Source organism: Spea bombifrons, chromosome 8, assembly GCF_027358695.1.
Source record: "Spea bombifrons isolate aSpeBom1 chromosome 8, aSpeBom1.2.pri, whole genome shotgun sequence".
Lineage (NCBI taxonomy): Eukaryota > Metazoa > Chordata > Amphibia > Anura > Pelobatidae > Spea > Spea bombifrons.
The window spans coordinates 43,046,273-43,058,183 of NC_071094.1; the positions used below are offsets into that span (position 1 = coordinate 43,046,273).

The following is an 11,911-nucleotide window of genomic DNA, read 5'->3' on the forward strand; positions in this document are numbered from 1 at the left end:
TTGGTAGCTGACTCTGTCTCGGCGGCACGGACTTTTCTCTAACCAAACGCCATCCTGGCAGCCCAGCGTCCAGCGGATATTGTATGAAGGAGTTTCCGTCTTAACGGTACAGTTGATGGTTACGGATGTTCCAGCTTCGGTTCTGATGATCGCTGGCTGATCCACCACCATCAGACTGAATTTATTGCCATCTGTATAAAAAACATTTAACGGGGACAATAACCGGGCAGAATAATTATAATTATGTCCCCCAAAGAGGAGTTTTAGCACGGTCACAATCGAGGGTGGTAATGGTGGGCGAAGCCAAGCTATGGTCCAGCAAAGTCAGAACCTGGTCTAAAGCGACCATACGCGACGAGGAAAGTCCCTCTACGTGTTACATCTTGCATATTTTAAAAGAAGAGGCATCTTTGGGGTTTATTCTCTAAAGCAGGTGTGTTTCCATTTTACCGCTTTCTGGAGGGCCAAACTTAGCCGGCCTCTCCTGCAGGAAGGACTGATCCGATCCGTATTATACCTGGGACATTTCTAAATGAACTCCTGAAATAGTAACCCTTTAATATTCCATCGCGAAGATTCTATGCGGTTACTCACCAAATGTGTTATTTAAATGACTCAAGGACTTAATAGTGTTCCTCAAGGAAATCTTATTTAATTGAGTCACCTGCATTCAAGCAGGAGAATCAGCCATGATAAAATACTGGGAGCAAAAGCACCATCTAGGAGTCATAGGTAATGTATCACCGCGCAAATGTTAAAACTGCTTCGGTCATGAAGGGTACAAAAATTTAAAAAAAAAAACAGCCCGGTCCTTCAGGGGTTAAATATGAATCAAGCAATATCTATGTTATAGATCCCTAGGCTTCTTTCCGGCACACATTTCACATGGCGGGGAGTACACGGTTTTTGCGTTTGTTGCACTTTACCTTCGTAGAATTTAGTTGTTTATCCCACAACAGTTCATTCATATATATTATTTATTATTATTTTTATTGTATTGTTTATATAGCGCCAACAATTTACGCAGCGCTTCTTACGATACATATATTCAAGGGGTCTGGGTACAGAGGGCCCTGCTTACAATCGTTAACTCCGTAAACCCTGAATGTAGTTTATGGAATATGTCCCTGGACTGTTTAGTGTACGTGGGGTGTATATTGTGTGGGGAGCTTAGTGTCATCGAAGTGTCGTCTTATAATTCCCCGGGAAAGCTGCAGCTACGCACACACAGCCTTATTCATCCTACACCGAGAACCGTCCATCAAAGTATAACTTCTTACCTGTCCAGTGGTGCAGAGTCACCTGCTGCACAAAAATAATCATCACGAAAAAAGAAATCTCCATTCCTCAGCCTGATTTCTACAAAGTGATTGAAACGGGTAGTGTCTGAACGCACTGACCCGCTCTTCAGCAGAGGTCGTGGTTTCGTCTTTTACAGAACAGGAAACGAGGTCTTTGCTCTGTAGCCGCTGTGCCACGGTCAGAAATACAAAAGACATTTCACTGGAAAGTAAGCCGTGGCCGGATGTACTTCAATAAGGTGAATATTTCACTTAAAAGGCGCCTTTCCCATCTGCAAAACCGATGAGTTTTGTCATAATATAAGAATGGGTATGAACCAAAAAAACACGCTGTGTGTATAACTTTTATTTAACTCATTTTAGGAACTGATTCACTTTAGAGACGTGCCCCCCGAGTATCCCTCTCCCCTCCCCTGATACCCCTCTTGGATGCAAAATGTTTTCTTCTACCCAAAGGGAAAGGGAATTTTAACCACTTTGAAGACAGTTGATATGCCTGGCACGTCATGGAAATAGATCCCCTTAAGGGTTAATGTGCCTGGCACATCATGGGTTTAGAAAGTGATCAAAAATATATGGTTTGATCAGGGTAAGTTAAATTGATTGGCTTCAAAGATGTTCCCATAGGACATAGGGACGGAATGACCAGATTTGAAAAAAAATCATCTTGAACTGGCATCATGGTGCTTGTATTTATTGCCCTATAACTTGCAAAAGAATCATAAAGAAGATTGGGTATTTCTAAACCAGAATCTATTTAGCAGGTTTTTTTTTCCATTAGCTGTTGTAGATGAGTAAAAGATTTTTGAAATAAAAACCAGAAAAGGTCAGTTTTATTTAAAAAAAAATCACCATATTTTATATACTTTTTTTGTAGTAAAATAGATATTATCAAAAAAAATGTTATCTAAAGAAAGCCCTTCTTGACTTGAAAAAAAATAACAATAGATAACTCGTGTGAGTAAACGAGAAAAAAACAGCTCTGTTCTTCAGGGGTGTTGCCATTTGAATTATTAGGATAGGATAACCGGGTATATATATATCTCCATCTTATATATATAAGATGGAGGCAAAACACACAGGTACTCCTTGCTTATGTGTCTTTATTGAAACAAATATTAACTGCTTCTCTTCCTGTTCAGGAGGAAAGAGGCGATAACAACATAAACTTTATTTATACTTATCTTAACCATACAATGTATCACATAGGGTCATAGGCTATAGCACTGTGAAAGCACTTTCAGATTATATCTCAACAAGGGGTTAAAGTGAATCAGTGACCAGAAGCCAAAAGAAAGATCATTTTACCGAAACCACCAAGTTCTTAGACGTCAGAAAGACCCCCTAACAGAAAACAAGCGCCTTTCTAAATGCATGACGCCTTCAGCCCACCTAACCAGCATTTCTAGCTTCAGGATAAGTCCGCACCGCGTTACGTTACACGGAACCGGCAAACGCGATTGTGGTAAGAAAGCAGAAACGGATTCTTTTGGCACTTTTATTTTTTTATGTCACGAGGTACGATGAGGTTCCCTCACAGACGGAGCGCGCTGAAGGTTCCCGCGGGGGTAACGATTAAAGAAATCCGGAAAAACGCAAAATAAAATTTGATGATCAATTTAGAGATGAAAATATTCAATCCGATGAATTGCAAAGCGACCGGTTTGTCTCCTTACCGGCTTCTGGTGTTAAACGAGGCGAGGGAAGCGAACACAAAAACCAAAATAGAAAGCGGTAATTCTGGAAACTTCCCTAATCTTAACGGCTGCTATAAACAGTGATTCATTCACGCGGCGGATCATCGAAGCTTTATCGCGGCAGTCTGTCCCGCGCACGCTCTTCCCTCACACACAACGCCAATAACAAGTGTGAGGAATCCTTTCCAAACAGCCCCGAAACAGGGGGGGGGTCAGCGGGGGGGTTCCTCTCCCTCTCGTTAGCGGGAGTCGGAGAGAACAAGGGGTCCCGCTTATAGGGTTAAACAAAATATATATTTTTATTACATAACCGATTACTATTGTTAAGGGGGGGTATTAAATGTTGGTCAGTGAAAGCTGTAAAAACAATAAATCAAGGATTTATGAATTATTGAAACCCCAAAAAAAACAAAGCAGAACCCAAATAAGCGATTTCTATTGGTTCGGATTTCCTCAAAGCGCGAGGAGCGGGGAGATGTTCAGCCATTTCACGCAGAAATCACGTCATGCGCGATCCTCTTCTTCTGTATATAAAGTTTTTGAAGATTGTGTTCCAGGGCCATTCCTGAGACGACTTGGTGTGACTGGCCCCTGACAATGCGTTAAAGATAATATCCAATAAACACCGATATATTCCGCCATGAATACTAACGCTAGAGCAGTCAACCCTATTGTAAGACGCACGGTAACACCGAGCCATGATTCTGAAGTTTTGGTTTTATTTTGGAATAATTTAAGATTTTTTTCAAATAGAAAATAGTTACACAAATATTTACAGATTGCGTTCCCGGTTTCCTTGAATGTTGGACAAGTTAATGCAGTGAATCTCCAAATTGTCGGTTTACTGCCCGGTTACGAGCGCGGTAACGTCATACAGCATCAGAGCAATGAAGAGGAGAGACTGGAAAAGGAGTTAGAGGTCGCTGCATTGGATTATTTAAAGGGGGGTCCCATGGAAAAATAATTTTCTCTATGAGCATAAACATCAGCGCTGTACATTGCATCCCAATAACCCCCCCCCCCCCATTATCAGCAGACCTGGAGGCCACCATTGTGATATTTTGGGTGACTTTCCCTGCACTGAGTTGATGCTTTATGGCAATGTTAATAAAGTCAGGGTGTTTGTCTACTAAATTGCGAGAAGATAACAGAGTGAGAACAAATGGCTAATACAGAACGGCCTGAAACATTATATCATTGGGGCAAAAACCTGTAAATATTCTTGAAAGCCTATGTTTGATCTGAGTTCCCTATGTCCCTATGTTTGGTTTGAGTTCCCTTTTTAGACAGACATTTATATCACAATAAGATAAATTCATACAGTCTGGAGAGGACATGTTTTGGTTTAAAGCACAATGTCTCGTCCTGTCTTACAATCAGCTGCTCTAGAACCCTATAGATATTAATGTGGAGGTAGAAGAGACCCCGTCTGTTCCATGATTCCTAAAAAGCAGCCTCTCTATTCACGCAGGAAGAAATAAAAGCCAAGAAAGAAATAGAAAAGCTAGAGGTCGATGTTCATGTAAGTTCTCAGATTCCGCTCCCATGTTTTCTCCCGAGCTTCTTTCCTCTTTTCTTCTTTCCGGCTGAGCGTGGCTATTCTCTGCGTCCTTCTGGGCTTCGTCTCCGGTCTGGTCACCGCCTCGGTGTCATTAGCAGAAAAGTGAGTGACCTTGGGCTTCTGGTCCGTCTGAAAGCCAAGGCCCTTCTGGTCTCTCTTGAGAACAGTCTGGACTGGGAATTTCCTACCCGTCCCTTCCGGCCCCAGACCGGACTCTCTGTTCCAGCCTTCCTTCAGTAACATCTTAAAGCCCACGTTGTGCTCCGGGATGGCATAGTAAGTAGGGGGCAGTTTCTTTTTCATATTGAAAAGGTGGATCGTGGAGCGCATGTGAGTTTCCACGCTGTCCTCTTGGTAGCGCGTCTTACAAATTTCACAGTGTTTTGTCTCCGGGGTGGTTATTCTGGGGTGGAAAAAAAAATGAAAGAAAAGCAGGTTATTTTTTGATGACTTTGCCATTCTACTCATTTATGCAACAGCCCATTTTCTCTTCCCACTTCTGGTCTGTTTATAAATGACTGGAAATACTAAAAATAATCAATAAATCATGAAGCCTTTCCCAGGTTTTCTCATGAAAAAGGGAGGGCAAGAAGAGGCTGTGCCGGCTACACACAGACTTCCATGGTGCTGCAAGACATATCTCTGATATCTCCAACTGACCTCTTGATCGTGGTGCGCCAGGAAGCCATATCTGCCCCTTTAATGCAGCGCACAGGCTGTTTTGCCACCTAGGCAAGAATATGCCCTACCAAGCTTATCAGCTCTCCAAAGCACAAACATTTTATCCGCGAGACCCTCTGCACATCACACAACTTCCCTACTGCTCCCACCTTGGGGTTCTTTCTTCTGGATGACTTCTCAGGGATTCTTCTAAGAGCTGAACAATATCATGATGCCCGCTCTCTTGTGCCAACATCAAGGCATCTTTACCCTGCGTCTCACACACACCAATCCAAGCCGCTCCTCTCTTCAATAAGTAGCCGACGACCTCTTTTCGGCCGCCACACGCAGCGCACATTAAAGCCGTCCAATAATAACCGTCCCGGTAGTTGATGTCGCACCTCTCTATTTCCACTATTCGCTTCAAGCCTTTGAGGTCTCCATCTTGGGAACATTTGAGGAGCTGGTGCCCCAGTCTGTGGTCACACGCGGCAGATCTACCCTGGGAACCAGTCCTGGGAGGCTCTTCATTAGATGAAGACTTAATAACTATGCGTTTCTTGGTGGGCCTTTTGGATGCTGATGACTCTACTTTAGTTGACAGAAGACTTTCATAGAAGTTCCTCGCCTCTTCTCCCGTGGTGGCGCTCTCCAACGCTCTAAAAGCCCTCTTCCTACTGTGCTCGCCATTTTCCCAGAAATCCGATTTCTCCCGGGCCCGTGTGAAAGTGATAAGCTGAGGATGGTTCATCTTTACGGGAAAGGAGAATCTGCAAAACACAAACAGGAATGATTTTCAAGCATCCATTATGGGAATAATGTTCTATATGGCATTGCTAATATCATGCATTATCTTAGTTTTAAGTTATATTATATATATATATATTACATATTATACATTAGAACTTGTATTCTTTAAACCTGCGGTTTAGTTGCAGCTACATGGCAGTATTTAGAGGGATGTTTTCACCCTTAAGAAAAAGATTGAGTGAGCCATATATGCGCCCTCTCTATATTATATCTGTATTATTATAGCGCCCATCACGTGTGCTCAGATCACTGTTGGAATATGACTGGGCATGGACCATACCAGCACCCATACTGTCAGAGAGAGGGGACAGGCAGCAGGAAGCCATCTGCTTTAAGGTAAGTAAACATGAGTACGACGGAGGGTATGAGGTATAGAGTATAAAGGGGGGAGGTATAGAGATTAATTTGGTTCCAAGGGGGCAGAATCAGTACTGCAGTAGATAAAATGCCCCTGCCAGTCGCTCCTATGTAGTGTATATAAGGCAAGGGGGGCTGCCAGCCGGAGGCCGCGGGCACCAGTGCGAGAAGCAGCAGCTCTGCCGGTAAAGGAAGTAGATAGTTGTGTAGCCAGTAAAACACGGATCCCCACTTCCTGCTGCGAATATTTTCTTCCTTATACCTCCGTAATTAGCAGCAAAACTCACCTCAAATCACGCGTACCGAACCCCAGATTTAGCCTTTTCCAACCACATCATGGCGCCAGGGGCCTTCCCAGTGAAGCCTTTACAACGGAAGTGGTGGGGGCAAACTACAACAGCATGCCAATTCCGGCCGTGACTTCCTACGCTGATTGGCGGAACTTCACCTGACGTCACCACACACGCAAGTCAAGCCGACCGCGCGGATGACCGATAATAATTCCGCCCGCTAGAGGCAGCAGAGAGCCAGGTAGCTGCTCTTCACTGCGGGATTGTTGGATGGGCCAGGGCCTGTAAGCGTGACACGTGACAGGAGTGTAATGGCCAATCACTGATCAGCTCTTTTTGGGTAGGAATAAAGCTGCTGATTTGGGTTTATTACTATGATCCATTGATGCCTTTCTGCATACCTCCCAAGTGTCTCTCTTTAAGAGGGCCAGTTCCTCCTTTGTCCCTAAATCCTCTGGTATCTCTGTCCTGCCCTGATGCCCCTTTTTCAGCCCAATAATGTGCATAAAAACAGCAGGGAACAGATTTATAAATAAAACCAGTTCTTCTAAACACTTCACTCTATTATATAAATAACTAATCTAGAGGTCAGAAAGACATGTACAAAGTCTTAGTAAAGCCCCGCCCCTGGCCACACCTCTAACCACACCCCCTCCTTGGCCATGTTGCCCCGGTCTGTATATAAAGCTCAGACCCTGCATTTTTCTACCTTCTGTTTGTTTCGCGGTTTCCAGACACCGTTATATCTGCTTGATTTGCTTAAAAATTACTGGCTTTTAAGAGAAAACTTGAGCTGAAATGGATATATATATTTGTTGTTTAAAAAGAAAATTGCCAAATATCCTTTTTGAGAGTCATTAATGATTAGCATACTTGGGCACCTTCTGGCTCCGGTTGGCATGTGGGTGGGCGGTCCCGCTGATGTCAGAAAAAGAAAATACCCTTGTGGCTCATGTTCTGTCGACGCCGGGCTCCGTTTACCCAGTAAGGCCCAGTAAATACCAAGCATCGCATCCATGGCCGTGATCTTCTCTCGAATGATAGCTGAATATTATAATGAGCTTGAAGGAGACCAAATATTTGAAGTGAAATACCCCAAAATATCATATTTACCAATCTGCCAGTCACACGGGTCGCAGGAGACTCACAGGGCTTGGGGTCATTAGTCATTCGGCTTTTGCCGTTTATATTTAACTTGAAGACAGGTTTGTGGAATAAATCACAGAGGAGGCTCTAGAAGTTATGGGTTAATATTTATTCGATTCATTTGCAGATATAATTCCGTATCTGGTTATATACTCTAATAATCCTTCTGTACGAACGTCTACGGAGGTTCCTGACCCATGTGACATCATGTAAAAAAAAAAAATACATTGTTGCTAATATCCCAAGCCTCTAACTCATATATATATATATATATATATCCCCCCCCCGTTAACCCCAAATATTGCATGAAGGATTTCCACCGTTTTCACCGTTTCACAGCAATGACGGGTGCGTAGACTATCTCCCCAACGTTGGGCCCGGCCCGCGGATATTGGGCACGGCTCCTCTGACAGATCTCGGCATAATTTATATCGTCATTTATATCGTCATCCTCAAGGTTCTGCAAGTACAGGGATACGTTACATCAGGGGGTCCGTAGAAAAAAATGGACTTCATTTACTAATAAAACTACATTTATCAAAAAAAATACTCTGTAAAAACTTTATTTAAAGCGACAGCTCAACATCCCATGCAGCCTCGCCAACGAAGAATGCATATTCGCCAATCTCTAAGCGCACTGCCACCTCCAATCCTATTATTTACGCTACTACTAATCAGCTTCTGGAAAGAGCTCTTTCTGCGCATGTCTGCAGGGGTCTCATTAGCCAGTTAATAGCTGAGAGGGCCGTTTACATTCACCTGTGCGATTTACATTTGCCCCCCCCCCCCAGCTTTCTTCTGCGCTGGAGATGTGTTTGGCCGAATACATGTGAGAAAGCAAAATTTCCATTAAAACATTTTGCCAATCGCCACATTACCTACAAAGGACAAAGGTTTAGACATTGGGACAGTGACCCCCCCTTTTTTAATTAGAAAAACACTGAAAGCAGGCAGTAAATCCTCTTTACTTACTGAGCTTGTACGATCGCCTTCAGTATTCTTCAAGTCTGGTGATTCTGTAAGAAAGATGGAAGTTATATTAAAGCAAATCAGATCGCTTGTAAATCATCGTTAAGCTCTCTCTTATGGAAGTGGCTGTCGTAATGATGTCATAATGATAGATCACTCCTGATTGGCTCTGCAGCAGGGTCTAACCGACAGCAATTGACCTGCAAGCACCGGGTCATTACCAAGTCATTACCGCTGAATAGTTTTTTATTTAAATTTTTTTTTTCTGTCACTGAAGAAACCGAGCGAGTTGCCCTTGAAGCGGCCTATGGTCAGCTGCCTCAATGATCTATCCCGTAGCCAAAGCAGGCCTCAGGGGTCTTTCTTGCTGTTGCTGGTCTACCTGGACGTCTGGGACATACCAGATACGTCACTGGTTTTGTTTTCTGATGATGTTCCTAGTACACCTTACGCTGTGAATGGGGTTTAAATCGTGAAATATGTTTGTGCCACAATTATTGGCCCCTTTTCTGTCCATACTTTGCGCTACCTCCCTTTGCCAAGGTAACAGAGTCAAACCCAGCTCGATGGTTTGTTAAGGGTTAAACCTGTTTCAAAACGTACTCCGTCTCCAAGTTTTAACCAGCGCCGCCAGCAGGATGATTATCACGCACGTCTCAACCCCCACGATGCCGGGCAGAATGAAAGAGTTACCGTTGGTGTGTTCTGAAATTGGGAAAAAGATAAATAGCAGGTTATATAATCAAATGCATTCACCACAAATAACCCATGCGCATGGTGCGTAGTGACGTACATAAACCCCGCCACGTCCATTAACGCCTCGTCTCTGACTAGGTTTAGAGTAATGCCCTTTGGTCAGAAATGTGCTAACCGATATCCGATAGACATGATCTCGGTGACACCTCCAGCCTGGTTCCGTTTCCAGATACATTCATTTCATTGGCCCCCTCCACGTGACAGCAGTAAGTTCCAGAATCGCTCTCCGTCAGGTTGTTGATGGTTAATTGCTGACGTCGGTGTTGGTAGCTGACCCTGTCTCGGTGGCACGGACTTTCCTCTAACCAAACGCCATCCTGGCAGCCCAGCCTCCAGCGGATATTGTATGAAGGACTTTCCGTCTTAACGGTACAGTTGAAGGTTACGGATGTCCCAGCTTCGGTTCTGATGATCGCTGGCTGCTCCACCATCAGACTGGATTTGTTGCCGTCTATTGCGGAAAACAAATAAGAAGGAATTGGTTATCTGCATGAAGAATACTCCATGACATCATATTTACTAAACTCAACAATGGGAAATAGATCTCTGGAAAAAAAAAACATCTATGTGAATTCATTCTTGTACACAACATTCCTACCACATGCAGCCCTACACCATAAAATCGGTACATCTCGGAGCAACTTGGCCTGGGGATACTGATGGCTTCAGTGCCAGGAGCCATATTGTTTTTTTCATTATTCGCAGCGAGGGACGTTTATTTCAAAGAAGGAGAAATAAACAAGAGACCAGAATCTAGAGGGTCAGAGGCTTAGATGGAATGGAAGGAAGTTTTACTTTACTGAGAGGGGAGGGTGGTAAATAAGTGGAACAGCTTCCCAGCAGAAGTGGTAGAGGGTAATACAGTGAGGGTATTAAACATGCATGGGATAGACATACGGCTCCTGAATCTAAGACGAGACCAACGACTGATTAAGCTTTGAGTCTTTACAGCAGGAGAAACGGACGGCTAGGCTGGGGCCGGATGGGGCCGATTTGCTGTCAGATTCTAGGTTTCCGTGTAATGTGTAACCTGTTACAAAAATAGAACAGGGAGCGGAAACACAAAAAGCCATACAAAGTAACGCATCTTATGAATAAATATTTGTCTTTTTAGCTCAAATAAAACAGACAAATTTGCAAAATCCAAAACTGCATTATTTTATCTGCTACAATATTATCCGATTCCCTTTATACGCAGCCTTACGCCCCAAGTGTGATTGTAGACGTTACGCTTACCCACACCTACACACCCTTATCCCCCAGCCTATAATGTCCTAATATATTAATATATATATAAGACGGAAGCAGGATGGTTACACCTGGAGCGAAGGAGAAGAGTCTTCCAGGCAAATCCATCTGAAGCTAAGAACGTTCATTAAAAACGCGCCAAATCATCACATTTTGGAGCGGCTCGGACACGTTAGGGTCACAAAGCCTTTCCTCTCCTTACCGGTCTGTGTTATTAAAAGCAGGGCGCCGAGCCCAACCATCTGGCAGAGAAGGTGCCGGCGACGCTCCATCGTTTTGGGCAGAGAAGGAGTGCAGAAAACATCTATTGCTTTATTCTCACTTTCTTTAAAACAGAACCCCCCCTCCCCTCCTTTTTTTGACCACGTCACAGTCTGTGGTTTAACGTGCGTAGTTGACCCTCAAAGTCTGGTCGCTCTGCTCCCTTCCTTCCATTCCATCTAAGCCTCCGACCCTCTAGCGTCAGATTGTGTCTTCTGGTTGTAGACGTCTCTCCTGTACTTAATAAATCTCGTTAAGTATTTAGATGTCTCTCCCCGATCTCCTCTCGCTCTCTCTCTCTCCTCCCGCTCTCTCTCCTCCCGCTAGCCGGACATATTGAGATCGTGGTCCTACCATAAGGGAGGATGAAGGTGACTTCACTCAGTAAATGAGAGCGTTAGAGAGGACACCAAGTGCGACAGTCCGGAGAGAAGGACGCAGAAGTAGCTCCTCTGAGATGGACTGTTCACCAAACACTTTGATCGGCGCAGACTTTGGTGACGTTAACTTCAGGAAATGACTGCTTTACACAAAAAAGTTCTTCCAGCCCAGAGTCTGGTAACTTCTTGGTGTTCAGCAGGATGTTCTGTAATGTGTCGCGCTAGCACCACCCGGTGAAGTATTCCGGCATAGAGTGGCAGGTCCGGGGGGGGGCAGCAGTCCCTGTGCTGCCAAACTGGGGGGCAGATCGCCATCTTGGGCAATCACCCCCCCCCAAGTATCCCGCTGCTCAATGTGCCGGTTAGAGGGGGCATCTTTAATCTCCGTAACAAAGCCCCCAGAGTCTGCATTAGAAGGTGCTGTGTGCCCCGCGGAGCGCAGGGATATGACATCATATCCAGGTGCTTTGTGTCT

General features: G+C 44.3%; 2 protein-coding genes across 2 annotated transcripts; both read right to left on the reverse strand.

Moving 5' to 3' along the window:
- Positions 1-4,272: 4,272 nt before the first annotated feature.
- LOC128502665 (G patch domain and ankyrin repeat-containing protein 1-like) lies at positions 4,273-6,751 on the reverse strand. Its single transcript, XM_053472542.1, has 3 exons — positions 6,674-6,751; positions 5,390-5,989; positions 4,273-4,962 (listed from the first exon to the last, which is right to left on the reverse strand). The coding sequence occupies exons 2-3, from the start codon at positions 5,968-5,970 to the stop codon at positions 4,503-4,505; spliced, it is 1,041 nt and encodes a 346-aa protein (XP_053328517.1). The 5' UTR covers positions 5,971-5,989; positions 6,674-6,751; the 3' UTR covers positions 4,273-4,502.
- A 1,396-nt stretch (positions 6,752-8,147) lies between these two features.
- LOC128503904 (uncharacterized) lies at positions 8,148-11,067 on the reverse strand. Its single transcript, XM_053474099.1, has 6 exons — positions 10,998-11,067; positions 10,497-10,577; positions 9,663-9,998; positions 9,395-9,496; positions 8,795-8,838; positions 8,148-8,282 (listed from the first exon to the last, which is right to left on the reverse strand). The coding sequence occupies exons 1-6, from the start codon at positions 11,065-11,067 to the stop codon at positions 8,148-8,150; spliced, it is 768 nt and encodes a 255-aa protein (XP_053330074.1).
- Between the last annotated feature and the right edge of the window lie 844 nt (positions 11,068-11,911).